Genomic DNA, 19,159 nt, shown 5'->3' on the forward strand with positions numbered 1-19,159 from the left:
ACCGTTTTATGGTTAATCTGCAACCAAGCTCCTTTTACTCATGGGTAAATAACTGTGTTGTCAGCTGGTCTTCTTGGTCGATAGCTGTTCAGTTGTGCTGTAGTACAGGAAAAGGGGTATCGCACCACAAGGTAACAAGTTATGCTTGATTCAAACTTGTAGGCAAGTAACACCCATAATTTAAAAAAAAAAAAAAAAAAAAAAAAGACATATGAGAAGGAAAGATTCCAGTCATTTGTATTTTGGTTGCTGTCAACCTGACAGGTTTTTTTCAGGTGAACAAGGTATTAATAGTTAACTGGCACCATTTCACCCTGCTTAGGCATGAGCAGCTTTTATCAGCAGCCCTTGTCTTCATCAAAACAAGTTGGCTTAGCAGGACCCATTATTTACATTATATCCAGCTATGCAGGAAAACACAGAATATATGATCAAAATGTTTTCTTGTTCTTGTAGAAAGGCAGACAGCTTCCCATAGCACTCCGAACAGAGGACAGAAGACCCTTAAAACCACGTTAATTACCAGAAGGGGCAGGCCTGAGGAGCATCTGATGTTACTGTTCATTACTGATTCACTTAGTGTGCCTGGCTGGTGGGCTGAATGAAGCCAGAGGCTGATGCTGACATGGTTTTGCTCTGTAAGCCCACCAGCTCTCTCTGAACTGCAGGCGACTTGGGGAACAATGCCCGTGTGGCTCCTAAGCAGGGTGACAAGTGGGGGCTGTGCTGACCCGAAGGTAACTAATTTCTCCATTTCAGAAGGACGTGAGTCTGAGGGGGTCGCTGCACCCTCAGGTCAGCCCAGCTCTGTCTGTTCCTATGATGGATGGGAGAACTCGGGTCGCTCCTCTGGGGACCTGCAGCCAGACCCTGCCTGCAAACCACTCTCCAGAGCCCCCCCTTCCTGGACACCCAAAGCATGTTGCCAGGGCTCCTGGTGGACAAGACGACAGTGAACACCATGCGAACCCCCTCCCAGGAAGCAAGAATTCTCTACCCCGTTCCTTACATGAACTAGATCTCACAGGATAGTACTGCTCAGCTCTGAAGTATTACAGCTCTTCTTGTTAAAACAAAGCAAGTTGGCAAGACTGGCACGTAGGCCAGACTTTTGCAAATGGTCAAGCTCTCACCGTCTTCAAGGAAAAACTAAATTTCCTGAGGTTAGTGTAACTTCTAATTCATAAAGAGCTTCTATGGAAACCTCTTTACTCTAGAAACATTAAGAGGGACAAAAAGGGGAACGCGGTTCCTGCTGTAAAGAAGCCTTTTCCTCCCATGTGCACAAAACTGCCCTGCAGATCTCCCTTCGGAAAGGGGGAAGGGTGGGCTTGAATGTTGTTCTGCTTTGTATTTTAAAGATAGAGGTGTAACCAACCTGTGCTAATCTATTTGCAACAGGAATATGAGAGGGCAGCCCATCACAGCACCACCTGTAGAAACTCAGCTCACCTGAGCAGGGGATATTGCACATGTGCTTGGCCCTCGGGGTCCTGCCACCACTGCACCACCAGCAGCTGTTGGTCTGTAAGATCCACGATTCTGATACAGAAAATAAAGAAAGATTACCCTATAGGGAGTGCACATGATAGGGGGGTGGTCCTTTTATTCTTTAATCCAACCAAACATGAAAAACACATGCAAGATGTCTTAACTTCAAAAGTGTCCTTGGAAAACCCAACGCTGGATTTCTACTCTTGGAAATAAATTCCAGTATGCTGTCTATGTACACTGCTGTCTATAGAGAAGCACAAATCAAGCCCAACATATATTGCCACAAAAACAGGGGAAAACACCACATCCAATCTATGCAGCGATTCTGCCTGTATGTAATCGTACAAAGCAAAGGCTACAGTGCCTGCTCCTGCTTCAGTTGGAACCTCTTCTCTGTGATCACTCTCAAGCTGAAATGCATTTGTGTTTTTTTGACAGGTATCTGACCCGCCTTCTCCCGGACAGAAATGAAGTGCAAGGAAGATTTCACAAAGGGAACTTGCAAAACCGACACAGCATCTGGGCCCTCTCACCACTGTTACTGCCCTAAGGCTAGTGCAGACACCGGGAATGGCCAAAAAAATTACTCTGCTAAAGATAACCTTGTTTCTTTGCTGGCTCCTGCCCGTATGAGCACAGCTGGTGCAGCTGCACACACACCCCCATGGGATGGGGACCGGCGTGTGGGCTGTGGCAGGCAGGGTGTGCTCTGCAGCAGCAGCAGCTCCTGTCATGCTTTGAAGCTGTCAATAGCTGTAGCAGGTAGAGCTACTCTCACAGGTGGCCCCGAGGGTGCTTTTGGCCACTGCAGATATACCCAGACTGCTCACCTTGCTCCTGTGGCCAAGCATGCTCCCGTGGAGCTTCTCGCTGCACAAATACCTGCTCACTGAGGCAGGAGCACAGGTTTTGGTGAGGGGCCATGCTCAGGGCTTTGCCTTTCCCTTTTTATGACCTACCTGCCCTATTTTGTCTTATTGACTTGCCACTGCATCCACAGCAGGAAAGAGGGATGGGGACAGTGATTCTCCCATGGCCAACACATGGGCTGCTTCCCAGACCCAGGATCAGAGCCTACATGTGTTTCCCTCTGAAGGAAACTGGTTTAACAACAGTCTCTTGCCACTGCCCACTACGCCTTGTCTCCAGATCCCACGGCAGTGCCTCTGCCCAGCCACCTGTCTTGCTTTGCACTCCCACTCCTGCTTGCTCCACAGCTTCACCTCCTGCCCCACTCCAGCAGCACAGCCACCGCAGGCAGATGACCGACAGAGGAAGGAACTGCAGCAAGTAAAAGCAGCGCAGTTAGGAATGGGGAGGTATGATAAGGTGGACTGATTCCAGAAAAGGCTTCCTGATGATCATAGCTCAGTTAGGCTGTGGAAGAGCAGCAGGGAAAGAGATGGTGAAGAGATGAGTTGTAGGAAATACCTGCTGTCTGTGCCAGCAGCGACAGACTAACCCGATGGGATCCTAAACGCTAGCATGCACATGGACCTGCTCACTCTAACAAAGTTTGTTAAATGGAAATTCCCACCCCATGTGCCCCCTGGACTTGCAGAGTCCCAGGCTGCGTCCCTGAAAGTTATTTGGTCCAAGATGCTTCACAGCTGCTGCCAGCTCACACCTCTCACGGACCTTCCCCAGAGCAGCCACAGATAAGATGCAAAATGCAAGGACTAGCCAAGACTCCATGTCCCCAGGGTGGTGCACACAGCCTCTTAACACCAGACTGCAGCCTCTCCTGCGCTTGTCTCTTAACTTTTCTCCCACCCCCTTTTGGCTCCTCAGCTCTGTAGCAACCAGAAACATAGCCTCCTCAGTACACGGGCATTTCCCAGTACCTAAAACATCACTCCAGAATTGTCAAATTTCTTATACAATGTGGAAAGCCATAGGACAGGGTAACACTACCTCAGAAGAATTTTGTTAAAACTCTGTCACGTTACCTACCAAAGAGGGAGTTGGCTATCTAAACTCTGCTACTCACATTTATTAGGAATTTATCATTAAGTCCTGGCCTTACTGCACAAGTTACTGCTCATCACAAATCTATCACCACTAATGACCTCACAAAAATAGCTTTAGGAGATAGAGAAGTTTTAATCGGCATAATTACTAGTTATCCTCTGGGCCTGCTAAGGTAGTTTTTCTAGTCAAGTGCTGAAGTCTGGCAATACATCATTTGTGTATCAGTATGAGCAACCTCATCACGCTTCTCACTGTGTGTTCTCACAGGCACTGGGAGCAATACTGGGTTTATCAGGGATCAGGGTGCAAGGGGACCACGGAGCCAGTCACTAGGTGAGATGGAGCATCATGCAGGAGTGATGGGGGAGGAAGAAGCACATGCAGCCTCCTTAACACCCACGATGAATCAACCCTCATCTAAGATCTCCTCGAATGGTGAAGCATGAAAACGAAAACACGTCTGTGCTAGTCACCAGCACCTACGTACTATTCAGGTTTTGATAGCAGAATATAAGAAGCGGGTTTTACAGCTCATCTGGGGCCCTGAGGTTCACTTTGAACAGGTTTTTTTTCAGTGGGCATAGGGAAGCTGAACCACCACAAGCAGATCTACTTTTTTTATGACATTCAAAGCTGGCTACTTTTGACTAGACTCTGAAATTCACATCTGCTAAATTAATTTCAGAAGGTAAGTGCTGGCAAGAAACAGAATGCCTGCACACAGTCTTACTTGATTTGTTTTTTTAGGGCACCTTTGCCTGGGGAATTGCTGGCACTCTGATAGGTGAGCTGGAGAATTGTCTTTATTATGTTCAGCAACCTCTAAGAGATCAGATCTTCACAGCATCCCAGTTCAAACTGCAACTGTTAGCGAACAGCAGCTTCTACCACCACCCCTAGACTCCCATCTTCCACACTAAGCCCCTTGATGATACTAACTGCACGATGATATCAGCTAGCTTGCTTTAATAACTGTAAATTGTACTTTTCCTCTTTCTTGAGGATTAAAGTTGCCTCATAGTCAATCAAGTAGCATGGAAGACCTGGGTTCTTAACTTACCTCCGGCTGAGGGCAATAGGTAACTAGGCAAAGGGACACCTAAACACCACAGCTATCCAGTAAAGGTCCCAATTTCTTCACGATAAATGCAGATAAAACCCTCTTAGACTTCAAACTCAGATTTGTCACTGGCATTATTTTTATCTTTAATAATTATTTTGACTCTAATAACCAGGACTGTGCTGTCACCAACAAGGGAGAAACAAAAATCTTAAGATACCCCTGTCTTGCAATGCACGATGAGTATTTCTAAATAGCAGTGCAGAAATACTGCTACTGCCACATTCCCCTGCCAGCGGTGGTCTGCCAGCAGCAGAGGGACCAACCCTGGCTAATCTGCTTGTTTTACTGCTGAGTGACAAATGGGATACTTGAAGCAATGCTTTGAACTCCAGGGCATCATAGAATGGTTGAGGTGGGAAGGGACATCTGGAGGTCATCTGCTCCAACACCTTTGTGCAAGCAGGGCCACCTACAGCCAGTTGTCCAGGACCACGTCCAGGTGGCTTTTGAACATCTCCAAGGATGGAGACTCCATAACCTTTCTAGGCAACCTGTTGCCAGTGTCTGGTCACCCTCCCAGTGAAAAAGTGTTTCCTGATGTTCAGAGGCAACCTCCTGTGTTTCAGTTTGTGCCCATGGCCTCACATCCTGCAAACCTGTGCAATCACAGATTGCCTCACTCCTCACGTGCTACGGCCACATCGAGGAACAAATGCCTTGAAATCAGAGTCTGCAGCATGACAAGGGGAAACGCTGCCCATTACAAAGGCGAACAAGCACAGCACCAGCAGGAATTTAGCTCCTGTTTGAACATTCCTATGAAGCCTGTTGAAACAGCAACATGCGGCAGGCATTTCTGCAAGGTGTCCGTGAAACAATGTCTTTTTAAGCTTCTTAAGGGTGACACCCTCCAGTCAGCTTGCCCACACCTCTTTAAATGAAAAGGAGACAAAATCCCAAACCTCCTTTACCTCCCTCTCCTTCTGTGCCAGCCCGTTACCACCATCAGCACCTTCTCCGTGGCCCATGGCACCATGTCCTTTTACCTTCACCTTGCAAACTGCACGCTCTTACCCTGCCGTTGCCCACAGCGCTGCAGTGGGAGTAGCCTTGCAGGTGTTGTCCTTTAATCTGTCCGCTGATCCTTTCTTTGGCGGCATGTCCTGGGGAATGGTGTTCCCCTTGCTTCTTCACAGGGCTGGACACCCCCCAACTCGGGGGTCCTCAAACTTTTTAACCAGGGGGCCGGCGCGCGGATGCAGTGGCAGGCAGTCATCTGCGGCTGCTTGGTTCCCCCCCAACCCCCGTCGGGGGCATCTGTAAATACCAGGGGCCGGACTGAGGACCCTGGGGGGCCGTAGTTTGAGGACCCCTGCCCCAGCCCATGCCTGCAGCCAGGAGAGGAGGGGGGGGGGGTCTCCTGCAGGACAAGGCACCTAGAGGTGGGTCAGTGAGCGCGGGCGGTGGGAAGCAGGGCTCCATGCTCCCTTCTCCAGGGTCCTTCCTCCCTGCTCTGAACTGGGCCGGGAAGTGGCTTTCAGGACACCCACCCAAGGCACCAGCAGGAATGCTCCAGCTGCTGGTGACGAAAGGGGCTAGGAGGGCTCGTGGTGGCACAGCTGTAGTCACACACTCCCTCAGCAGCAACCCCTGGGGACAGTTGTGATTGCAGTGGCAAAAGGCTCAAACTACAGTGACTGCAGGAGTGGCCATCAGCCACCTCACGCCAATGACAGGCTGCGGTATTTCTGAGGAGAGGAACGGCACTGAAGGATTACACTTGCAGAGTTTTAAAAATGGCACATACAGATAAATCTGGAGCTCCTGTGCTCTCTTACTGTAGAACAGAATCCAGGTATTTATTTATTTCTACTTTTGTAACCACTTTAAAATTCAATTAGCTTTGCTACTGGAGAAAAATGAAAGACATCTCTAGTTTCTCTATTTAATGAAAGGTAAAATTGTCCTTCACGAAACGTTACCTCTAAGGAAGGTCAACTCCTGCTCATCACAACTGCCCTAAGAGTTCTCAAGGGAAGAACCGAAGGCTTGGGTAGCTATAAGGCATTTTCAATAAAAATCCAGAGTGTGAGAATGCAGGGTAAGCACACTGGCTGCAAATTTCACTGAACTAATAAGCATTTAAAGTAACTGGGCATACCAACATTTTAAATATCATGTTACAACTTCGGCATTCAACATCCCAGTTGTGTCCCTTGGATCTGTTGTTTCAGGCTGTGGGGAAGTTCTGGAAAACAATACTGCTTTGATTATTTTAGGATATACTTATCCCTTCAAAAACTGTAGCTTCCTGAGGGATACAAAGGGAGGTTTTGTTTGCCTTTCAGTGAAAGCTCAGAAAGCTGAAGCAAAGTTATTCACCAGTGCTTTGACTGAAAATGATAATATTTATGGGCAAATCTCCCAAAAAATATCTCTAACTACAGTCACCTGGGAACTAACCATTTTTTCTAAGTCTTCCAGTTTACCCTTTGAGCTGGAAAACAACCCCAACACATGCCAAAGGAAGTAAAACTTGACAGTGTTAGTTTTACTTCCAGTTCTGGTTAATTCTACAAACCTGAAACACGTTATTCAGAATATGCTTTTGCCACAGCTAAGTGACAGTACTTGCGACCCACAGATGCTTCAAGGCACTCCTACAGCTGAAGCCAAACAGTACTTTCCAGCCTGTCTCTGTCCTCACAAAGGATGGAAGACACCGGTTTCTCCATTTCTTTGGGGCGCAGGAAGGAAAGCAGAAGAGGAGAAACTGCCTTCGTTTATTGTTAGACTGACTGGGTGAGTGACAATCTCCTACCATGAGAATACCAACTAGTAGTCTCTTCATCAGGAACACCTTTCTTTTTCAAAAGTTCCATTTTAAGAAGCCTAATTAAGCAGTTTCGGACCATCTTTTAGACCCTGAAGCTATGAGCCTTTAGGACTTCATCCTTTATTGTGTAGGTGTGACAATCCCCCCTCTGCTAGGAAGAGTGCTTCTCTTTTTCTCTGGTATTGAAAACATTCGTGAGTGCATGAAGGAGAGAAGACAGCAAAAGCAATTCTACATTCACACACAGAGAAAAGCTCACAAGAAGCAGCATCATTCAAGGAAGATCCGGGCTTGGAGCCAACAGATCAATTCCCACCTACATTCCATTCTAATCTGGCAGTTCTGCCTCCAAATCATAGAGGAATAAAGATGTAATAAACTACATGTAAGTGTCTGGGAGGCATCAGTCAGGCTTGAGGATGTACAGAAAATAAGCAGCTTTGCTTCAGTTTGGGCATGTTCTTTGGACAGGCTGATGCACACCTTGATGACGTTAATGAACAGGCAGGACAGTAACCGAACATCACCGCCCGTGCTACCGCTCAGTGGTATGAGAGCATCCCTCACTTTGAGTATGCAGATACAAGCGCAATCGCTGCTCGGATGGCAGAGCATCCAAAGCAACAAGTGTTACTCTGCTGTCTCCTATGTTATTGTTTTGCTGTAGTAAAGCAGCAGGAAATGCCATGGCAACGCTGGATGCAATTCCTGGGGGAAGTTAATTGCGACTTATTTTACAAGTGAAGTGCTGTGGAGTAGCTTTGGCAAACTGCTTAGAGCGTGCCTATATAAAACCTGCAACACTCTCTGCTGTACCTTTATTATTTTTTAGTTCTGCTGAGCTCGATAACCACTTCAGCTGTCTCTCACTTGATGTCAGCCTGCCCCAAACATTTGTTTGGTTTGTCATGGACAGCTGAACAGTTTGCCAAGATTATAAAGAAGTATAATACTTTAAACAAGCTTAGCGAAGGCCAAAGACATGCTGGAAACCCCATCAGAATTTATTAGAGCATCTATGGGTTATTTCAAAGTAACTACATAGCAGGAGCAATAAAATCCACAAACTCAGTGACAAATATGTTCCTCTGTAGTATTTTAGGAATGACTCCAAACAGTAAGATGAACTGGCAAGAACAGCAAGCAGCATGAGGCTTTTAGCCAGACAACTTTCGTTGCACGATTGCAGCAACTCCAGTTCCAGTGGTATCAACAGAATGGGAAGAAAAGAGATTGAAGAATTAAATGGCAAAAAAAGACAACATAAAAATAGGCTAGTAGAGGACAACAAGGACTTCATACAGGAACAACTAAACAATCCAGAAAGTGGCACAGCAGGAACAGAACAGGATTTAAGAGCATCAAAAAGTTCTCTATTGGAAATATCTGACAAAACTACAGCTGATGACAGGATCTATAGGAGGCTGCAGCAAGGAAGGTAATTTCGGTGAGCAAACTAAATGCTGATAGCCACCATACAAACCCTGGTAAGACCCCATCTTGAAAAGCATGCATGTTTCTGTTCAAAGAATATATATTCTCTCCTGCTATAGGAGAAATGAACTGATTTGATGCAACAACAGGCAGGGCAAGAGGCTGTAACACAGTCTGTCCTAAAGAAGGCAAGAGCCTCCTTAAACAAATTTACCAGAATAAAGGCAGAGGAAATATTAAGTAGTTGTGAATGCCTTAAGGGGTTAAGTACAATGGGAAGGGAAATAAATAGAAAACAGTATCAGCACAAGACCAGATTAATATAATCCAGCCAAGGAGAAATTCAGGCAGCAACTCAGAAGGTTTGTAACCCTTGAAGCATGGGAGGAGTGGGACAGCCTTACCGTAAGGACAGCAGGAGCCAACAACCAAGACAAACCCTATTAGGTTGCAAGACGAATCTTGGAAGGGGTTAGAAGACCCACCTAGCTGCCCCAGGACAGGACTGAATTTCATATCCCAGGTGACATTTTCAGTCTGTACTGTTACTTCACTTTCTCCTGTGGTCTTGCAATGAAGCGTGCAAGGCTAAGAGACACCCACCACATCCCCAATCCCTTATACCTTTCATCTGCCGTGTTGGGTATGACTTGTCATAGAGAAGACTGATACAGGAGAATGAAAAAGGAGTCACTCCTATTTTATTTTAAGCCTCATACAAAGACTGATCACAAAAGAGAATACCTAATGGGATTCATTGTCTGAATGTTCACAGGCCTGAATGTTGTTAGCAGCATGGAAGCACATTCAAAAGAAAGAAAAGGAAAAAAAAAAAGTGGCAGAACTAGAAAAGCTGGCCCTGGATGTGTGTACCGACTGAAATAAAGGACATCACCTCGAATGGAGCAGTCTTCAAAGCAGTCACTTTCAGTCAACAAGCAACAACGTAGGGCCAGCTACAGGGGAAAACCTTTGTAGGAACAGGTGGAGTGAAAAAATAAATCTACAGAACAAGATGACATGGGAAGGACTGGAAATGGGGCAGGATTGTTTGAACTAGACTGTGTTACCCAGGTTCCTGCCTATAGCAAAGGGCTAGGAGCACCCTGAAGAACTTGCTTCTACCAATGTATTACTGGGGGGCTGCTGCACACGATCTGCCACTGTGACATAACTGTTGACCCCAGCCTGCATGCAGGTGTGCAGTTTAGGTGAAGCTTTACCATATGCCGCTGCTGTCAACGAAATGAGCTGTGTGCAGGCAGCTGGCTGCTCCTTGCAGAGCCCAGCCCTTCACCTCCAAGACACCTTTACGTTTCACAGCTTCCTCAGATGACACATGGATACTGGCACATTCCATAAATAAGGAACAACGTCCAACTCCAGACTCTCAGCAAAACCACCAGCTGCCTCAGCATCCTTAGCCAGGTTAGGTCAATCCAAGACTTAATTCCAGAATTGTGGTTTTAAATTTGCCAGTCTTTTCAAGTTAAAAAGAGGTGGGAACATCTTTACTCTTCGTAAGCGGATTACGTACAACCTCTCAAGAGTTGACCTTGCAAATGTATCACGTAATACTTTCCTCAAACTTCTTCCAGTTGTGGAAAGGACAAACCCGGGGGGGGGGGGGGGGTGGGAAGAGGCCACCTACTCCAAGGATCAGATGCAGCTGAAGGCAGCACAAACCTGGCTCCAGCAGTGAATGCTGCACCGCCATCTCTCTTGCTAGCCCTGATGGTTTTAACATCATTAAGTTAATTTGGTGGTAATTTTTGTTTGTTTGTTTTGGCAACTTGCCAGTTTTCTAAATACTTAAATTTTTAGAAACTGTCCCTTCTTTTTCAGTAACGTGCCTGAGCACCTCAGTTAAAAATCTGAGCTAGTTATTGCTGTAATATAACCAATAAATGCTGAAGGGGAGGTGGTAATGTAGAGGGGTTGAGAGTTTTATTTCTGAATTAATTTTCAGTTAAAGGCATAAAATTACTTTTTTTAATACTATAAATAGCTTAACTTAACAGTCAGGACTAACAAAATTAGGAGGGCACAGTAGGGATCCCACACCACAGAAAAAAAGTTACTTTTCTAAAGAATCATACTGTTACCAGCGTGAAAGAAACACCAAGAAAATTTTCCTGGACCACAGCTGAGATGGAAGCCAGCCAGCAGATAGCTTTAATCATTATGGAGAATTTATACTTACACAGAGAAGCTCCAAACACAGCTTTTTATAGTTGCTAATAAAACATTGGCCTTCTCTGACTCCTTTCATTCAAAGTACTTTACGTATTAAAGAAAAGGACCCACCACACAATTCAGGTATTATTTCCAGGTTTCTACTGCAGGGCTCTGCTGGCCATTCTACACCACTCCCCATTTTCGTTACCCTTACACTACAGGGCTTTCAGAAAGTGGGGGCTGTGGGCCTACATCTTGCAAAGATTCCAGGTTAAATGATTTAGGAAAGTGAGAACTGCAGTTCTAATTGTGTATAGGATCCAATTAACTTTATGGAGTGGGAGCCCAAATCCCTTACCGCTTGACCCATGAATAAGGATTCTGTTTGGGATGAATGGTCTCTGTTTTCATCCCCTCCCACCAATGTGTAGCTGTAACGCATCCAGGCAGAGCCAAGTATTTTTTAAGTGAAGCACAGTCTGCAGATGGTAAAAGGTGGTGAGGGTAACTGCCTGTCAAAAAGTAGATGGCTAAACCGGGAAAGCAGACATGAGCAAGCTTTAGAAACCAGTTTTAAGCATCAGTTCAACCATTCTGAAATACAGTAACTCTGTAGAGCTCTCTGCTATTTCAGAGGTGAACAAACACTGCCTGTTCCACATGGAAACGTACCCGTCTTCTGCCAGATCTTGGAGATGTGTTCAACTATGGCCAGCATCTTCTCTGCCTACACGGACAGTATCTTCCAGAGTTTCCAGCGTGAAAGAAAGGCTTCCGAGCATTAAAGTATTTCTTTCACTCCAAGGGTATTATATAGGAAAACATGCACAAGACTTTGAGCAGCACACTCAAAAGACATTCAAAATCATATGCAGAAAATAAAGCAAGAAACAAGAACTTTTTCATGAGGTGTCAAGACAAGGACAAAAATAAAAACGCAGCTTACTTTGTGGAAAATGGGGAAGAAGTGACTGCTACCTTTTCTTAAATTTAGGGCAACTGAGGATTATCACATCTGGTTCGGCTGACAAAGCTCAGAACTCATAAGGAGGTGGATATGTGGGATAAATGACCAATATGCGGCTATCACAGTTAATTACACAAGGAAGGGTTGCAGACATAGCAATTCACGAGGTTATGAGTTAAGCAAAGAGGAGTGGAGAGGTTTTTTTGTGCCACTAGAAGGGAGGAAGGGACCCTTTTATACCACTTGTGCACATCTGCACCATTTTGAATGTATCCTTCCTTGTAGGACAGAACACTTAGGGGCCTAACTTCACCATTAATACACAGGCTAAAAAGGAAATCTACTTAATGAGTGCCAGTGCTAAGTAGATTCATGTGTTTTGGAAAAAATGTTCAGCAATATATATATTTTAAAAAACTGACAACTGTTTACACTGGCTCATTTCTGTAAAATTAGCAAACCTTGTTTGAGAAGAAATTAATTCTATTTCCCACTTATACAAAGGGCACAAGGTTTACAAGACTTACAGCTACTGCAGTCTGATGGGAAGCAGAGTGCTGACAATTTTCTGCAAATTGTTCAGAAGAGATGGATAAACAGATGCAGATAATTAAAAAGAATAGCAATCTTCTCCCTGCAGCAAAAAGACCTGTATTTCTACAAATAAAAATGGTCTGAAATTGTTTTTCACATCATCTCTCCAGGAGCAAAGAGAGCAGAGTAAGAAAGGCAGAAAACTTGTGATCAGTTCCTTGAACACCGTATACTTTGTGTCTCTGCATTAACAGCATGAGCTGACCAACATCTCACCAATTTTCTGTATTATACATTATGTTACATGAATAAAAAGTTTCTCACTTCCAGCTCAAACTTAACCAGCAACACTCTGTTCAGCAAAATAACTTAACTGTTTCAGTTAGCACCAGCCCTTCCTCGCTCGGCCCAGGGACAGCACTGCACCTCTCAGCTTGCAACGTCCTTGAAAATAAATGTGCTGCCCTCCCCTAGCTGCCACACCACCAAACTGCTTCTGCACCCTTCACAAGTGCCTCCTTTTATCTCCAGTCTACATAGCAAACATGTTTCCACCTCACTTTCGCTTTGGCCTTTCTGTTGCCTCTCTAAAGGCTCCCCTTTATCTCTGAACAAGTTGTTTTTCTTGGATGTGGAGCAGATGTGGAGGTCCCCATTTCTATCCATTTACTCACATTTTTCAGAAGCAATCACTTGCTTTCTTATCTTCTGAGATAAAATAGATAAAACCTCTGTATGACTGATCAAATTTCTTCCTCTTGCAGTCCCAGTTAATCTGTCCATCTTACAGGACAAATTCTCCTGAGCAGCAGCAGCCTTAACTGCTCTCATAGACCATGAATGAGCATCAACTCTTTAAAATTAAATTATTTGCTATGTTTGGAGTAATCTCTGTTGTTAGCCAAGACGCATTCATAAAGTCAAGTAGTGTCATGCTTTAACTACTTTAGGACGTGCCAAGCCCACTGTCAGAGGTGCTGAGCGCGCAGACTACATTCCTTTAACAAATACAGGATGCTACCAGGTGGTTATCTTTGGAAAAATGCAGAGGTTAACTTGGCAAACATCCATTCTCAGCTGACTACTTCATTTCTGAGAGTGATGCTACAGGCCTTCAAGAGGACTCTGCTAATTCCCAATGCAAAACAGAGGTTCTGGCCACAAAATTAGTAAACCAGTGTTTCCTGGTGTGCCATGATTTGTTATAGTCTAGCACTTCAGGCTAAGGACACTCAGGTGCCTGCATCTGATTTTCATGTAATTATGTCTGTAAAAAAGATTTTTGTGATCATAAGCTAAACATATACCTCTGTCTTTTACTCAGTGCATACTGGACAAACTTACCTTTTGCAGTTTCATACAGAATTTGCTTCGAAGACTTTGGCATTTACGTGCTTTCTGCTGCTCCTCTCTTCTGCAGCTTACCACGTCCCCTGGATCTGCTGCAATATTATGAAACAGTTTGAAGGACAAACCAGGGGAGAATAAAAAGGTAGAGAAGAGCACAAATACTCTGAATTTAAGCATCTCTTCCCACCCCCTATGTAACAGGGGTCAACAAAGACATTTCTACCTGCTTACTCAGTGCCTGCTTCCCAGCAGGTGCCTAGATGTCTTTCATTTCCATAGAGACAAACTGCACAAACTAAAGCCTCTCCCCAGCCAGTAATACTCCTCTACTGACAGGAAAGGAAGCAAGATGCTGGCTTTGCAAGAGGAGAAAGTTCAATAGTGCCTTCAGTGAAGCTGGGTCAGAACAGGTGCAGCAGCAAAAGGGAAGACTTCCTTCTTCACGTGAAAGACACCCTGGGGGGGTTTCGCAGTCCCACTGCCCGGACTGCAACACCCGCAGCAGAACACCTGCACAAGAGCTCCAGAGCTACCTCACAGAAACTTCCTACCGTCCAGAAATCCCCCTTCAGTTGCAGCTGGCGTAAGAACACATGGCTCACAGAAGTGACTATTTGAGGTTCCCCTGCAAAACCTCACAAGTGCCTTCCACCTCTCTCTCTCCTCCCAAGAAACTGGCAGTCAATATTAAGGGCCACACAGTGATGCTACTCCTGAGGGACAGGTTGTCCTGGTTTGGGCTGGGATAAAGTTGATTTTCATCTCAGTAGCTGGCAGGATGCTGTTTTGGGTTTAGTATGAGAATAGTGTTGATAAACACACTGATGTTTTTAATTGGTATAAACATTACTTAGCAACAAGTCAAGGACTTTCTAGTTGTTTAGGCCCTACCAGCAAGAAAGCTGGAGAGGCACAAGAAATTGGGAGGGGTACACAGCCAGGACCGCTGACCCAAACTGGCCAAAGGGATATTCCATAACACAAAATGTCACGCTGAGTATATAAACTGCAAGGGGGGTTGGCTGGGCAGCAATCACTGCTTGCAGCCCCCAGACAGGCTAGATGGGAAGGGTTAGCTCCCTTTTCTGAGGCTTGTGAGCCTGCAGCAAGAGGTGGCAGAGAGGAGGCTTCTGCACCAGCTTCCACACTGCTAGGAACTGCAGCGAGGAGCAAAGACAATAAACTTCCACTGAAGCCTGAATTCCAGCAGGACCTCACCTCAGGCTCCAAGCCTGTCAATATGCAGCAGCTACGGAGACATGTAAAAAAAGTTGGAGGCAAGGTTCTTGCCAACAGAACCAAGCAAGAAACAGTTTTCCTAATAAGCATTATCAAATTATTTCCTTGTGTCCAGCTCAAGGGAAACTTCCCCCAGAAAGCTTATGTGGAAGAAAAAAACCCAAACAATCCCAACATTCTGAAGAGTGCTTACCTTCCCCATTCTTCTGCTGCCGTTTCAAATCATACCTGGATGGTCTGGCAGACTGGTTAGTTGACCTATGCTTGAACACTTCCACAACAAACTCATCCATGTACTAATAAATCCTCACTATGTTTATATCAGAGTATACATCTTACATTTTTGGGGACAGGATGGTTTACAATTCCCTCCCACTCAGCAATGGAAACTGCTGAACACCCTAACCTGGAAGAAAATGGCAACAAGACACTTCAAAAAAACAAACCAAAAGTTCGCAATGAGTTTCCCCTGTGGTATCCACCCAGAAGGGACCCTGGAGTTCCCTGAACCCCAGTGTCAGCCACAGCCTGACACTCCTTCCATCTCTCGCTGAACCTTCAACTGGTCAACGAAGCCAGGCTACAACAAACATGTCATTAAAAACTCAGGCTAACCGTGAAATTTGGACACAGTGCAGTAAAAGCAATCAGTGGCCAAGCTGGTTTTGTTGTCCTGTTGCTTGCTATTTTGTCCGAGCCCTTTAGAGCAAGTGAATGTTACTTTGGTTATTACAGGTTTAGAGCACTAGCCAAAGAAATTCAGATTCATTTTCTAATGAGTGTTTTTTGTTTCCTCTTTACAGGCCTGTACAATCGCCCACCTTCAGTCATTCAAAAAAAAAAAAAATCAGGTTTAAATAAAATCATGAATGTGATGACTTTCCAAGCCAATCAGACTGCATTTCAGACTTCTTTTTGAAGTTATTAAGGAGAAGTGTTTTTCCCAAATGAAAACCAGCGCTCTCACATTATTTTACCACTGCCAAATGCTGGAGGTTCATCACAGACTCCAGCTGGAGCCGACAACACTGCAAAACAGTACCAGCAATCTAAGACGGTACAACAGATAGAGCTCATTTTGTGCTACAGTAAATAAACTTCAACAAATACTAGGAATTATGAGAAGTTCACCACTAGTATGGCACAGCATGGCCATGCTAATGACTTTTTGTATGTAACATACAGATGTGTGTTTTATGTAATACAATGTTCTGATATAGCAGCAGAGGAAAAACATTTGCCCGTGAAACCCCAGTATCAGAAGTACTTCTAAATCATCACAGAATGGATACTGCCACTGGTACCAAACTAGCTGTCTGCACAAGGTAAGCTGACGAGTTCAACCTGCTTAGAGCTGTTTTGCCACTGCTGTGTTTAACACACACGCTTCGTAATGATTAACATTTGCCAGATACAGTCAACTCAAGAAGCCACATTAAAATTAAGTTTTATCATCACTCGCTTAATGCCTTATATAGATAAGCAAGCCCACAGCTCCAAACAGATTCTGAGACAGGAATTTTAAGAGACTGAAACTGCTTTACACAGCATGCTTTATGGTTTTTCCCTTCAGTTGACACATTACATGTGTCACTGCATTTTACAGAAAAATGACTGGTTAAAAAAAAAAAAGGTTGGCTTCAAAAAAAAAGTCTGCATTTCTCACCGATTAAAATTCTGCAGAAAGCCTTTAAAGACTAGATGAGTAGGACAAGAGCTAGTATGCACAAAACTATTTCCAGATTCAGAAATAGTTACAGCACAGAATCTAGGTAAAACTACATTAGAATGTCCATGCTCTAAGTTTTAATGTTGGAAAATTTGAAAAGACTGACAATAATGAGCACTGCAAAGATACTAGACAAGCTGAAATGAAGACAGACAAAAGTATTTTTTAATATAAAAACGGTCTTTATTTCTTCAATACAAGGTAAACTACTATTGCAGTTTAAGACCAACACAAAAGTTGGACAGCAAATTGCTTAACAGTCTCCTAAAGGCTGGAAAAAAAAGAAACCCATGAAAGCTAAAAGTTGTGCAATATTTCAAGTATAACATCTAAAAAAGATGAAACGATCCCTAAACTTATAGATTAACTAAGTACCTCTGCTGAAAATGTATTAATATCCATATTTGCTAGGATACCATCTTACCTTGTTGAGAAATATAGGTCTCCAGAAACTCAAGTATTCAACAGACTCTTTGGCCTGCCAGTATCAGGAAACTGTTTACTATATATATAAAATCCTTTGGAGTCAGGCATTCTGACAGGCATCCATTTCCTTACATTTTGCATTGCAATTCTGCATTCCAACTTAGACAAGCCCCCCTCCCGTATTTCAAAACCATTTCTTGAATAGTTTACTCTTACATCCTTGTGCAAAATGGGAGTCAGGAAATGGAATGGTACAGGAAGACAACACAGCCTTCTGTTTTGAAAGTCAGCAGTGCTGGTAATAGTCATAAAAATGTTAAGGTCTGCCAAATAGGAATGTATTTCACCTTTAAAACGCTTAACTTTTTTTTTTCCTTGCTTTTTTAAAAAATTATTTTTAAAAAAAGGACACCTGCAGTAGTAAGGAAACTGAATTTGCTATCACCTGTATTTATAAAAGCACACACATTCCTCATTTTCTTACATTTGAAGATCAAGGGAATGTCTGTTTCATAATGTAATAATATGCACAGTTTAAAATATTTTCTATTACAAAATACAGTATACAAGAGGGTGAGGCCCAAGTCTATTAGTTGAGTACACTCCAAAGTGTTAGCACTGAATCATGTAAAAACCACATTACATTGTATGAATAGGTGGGGATGTTTACAACTTAAATGCTCCATTTCATTGGGATCAATTGTATACTGTTTACTATTTTCAAGAGACTTCAGTAAAACTAGTATATTTCCAAAGAAGATTTAAAAGGTTTAAGCACAGGCATACATCATACCAGAATCTAGAAATCACTGCAATAACTGGGGCTATAGAAAGGAGTCATGAACTAACAACTGCATAACACACGAACAGAATGAGATGCTTTATCATATATTGTCCAACATTGGGGGGGGGGAGAAATCCCACGGGAACATCAAATTAAAGAACTTCTATGCTCCAAACTGCTCCTTAGTAATTGATCCTCTAAAGCTAAAATTAATCTAAAAGTACACAGCATGTCAGATCTTAATTTCAGGGGAGGGAGGGACAACAAGAACAACAAAGCACTTCAACACCCCCACCCGCTCCAAGCCTCTCTGCCATATTAATTGCAAGGCATCGTAGTTGTGAGACAGTATTTCTGCATGAACATCATGACTAATTATCATGCTGCAACCATTATGTTTAAGACCTGTGCAGTCAATTACCAAAATAATTTAAATCCTAAACAAATCCACGTTGCTTCTTTCCTATGTCAAAATGTTTAATTTTGGAAAGCATTCACTTTTAAGTATATGCACACTTATACCTGCACTTGCCTTCTGTAATGACCTTGAAGGGTTTATATTTCAATGCAGAAGCAATTTTGTGTCTTGGATCTCTGAGGAGTACCAGTCTTAAAAAAACATGCATGTTTTATACTTGAATCTACATGACTAACAGTATCTTAATAAGCATTACGTTAGGAAATTTAAGGCTGTATCTTGGTTTACACAAGGACCAATGATAACTTTAAGAGGCTACATATAAAATTCTATAAATAAAAATAGGAGTAAAGTCTGTTTAACCTGTACACAGAAAGCAAATGGGTAAGGAAAGGAAATCAGGAATTAAGTATTTCTATAAAGAATGCCATGTATTTTTACTAGAAACACAGATGACAAGTATATACAACATTTAAATCTCCAATTATCCACATACAACTAGGAAAACATTTACAAGGGTTTGAGTATGCAACTAAACAATCAGGTAAAAAAAAATACAGTTAGAAAAAAAACCCTAAGCCTCACCAATTTTGAAGGAACAAACCCAGAAAACACTCACTCCTTAAAAAAAAAGAATCAAGCCAATACCTAAATTTAATAAGGTATCTCGTTTAACACAAAAACAACAGCTATCCAAGCTTATAAGCCACACTGTAAATAAAAATTTGAAGTTCTG

The 19,159-nt window shown here is 43.5% G+C and overlaps 1 protein-coding gene and 1 long non-coding RNA gene across 2 annotated transcripts; one reads left to right on the plus strand and one right to left on the minus strand.

Annotated features, from left to right (window-relative positions):
* Window positions 1-911: 911 nt before the first annotated feature.
* Window positions 912-3,885, minus strand: LYZ (lysozyme). The gene is made up of 3 exons (XM_027793474.2): window positions 3,006-3,885; window positions 2,325-2,383; window positions 912-1,570 (listed from the first exon to the last, which is right to left on the minus strand). Exons 1-3 carry the CDS (start codon window positions 3,304-3,306, stop codon window positions 1,223-1,225), a joined length of 708 nt encoding a protein of 235 aa, XP_027649275.2. The 5' UTR covers window positions 3,307-3,885; the 3' UTR covers window positions 912-1,222.
* A 2,046-nt stretch (window positions 3,886-5,931) lies between these two features.
* LOC129784828 (uncharacterized) lies at window positions 5,932-16,182 on the plus strand. The gene is made up of 2 exons (XR_008747952.1): window positions 5,932-10,226; window positions 15,870-16,182. It is a non-coding gene; the product is annotated as an uncharacterized LOC129784828 (long non-coding RNA).
* The last annotated feature ends 2,977 nt before the right edge of the window (window positions 16,183-19,159 follow it).

The sequence above is a fragment of the Falco peregrinus genome, chromosome 6 (assembly GCF_023634155.1).
Source record: "Falco peregrinus isolate bFalPer1 chromosome 6, bFalPer1.pri, whole genome shotgun sequence".
Lineage (NCBI taxonomy): Eukaryota > Metazoa > Chordata > Aves > Falconiformes > Falconidae > Falco > Falco peregrinus.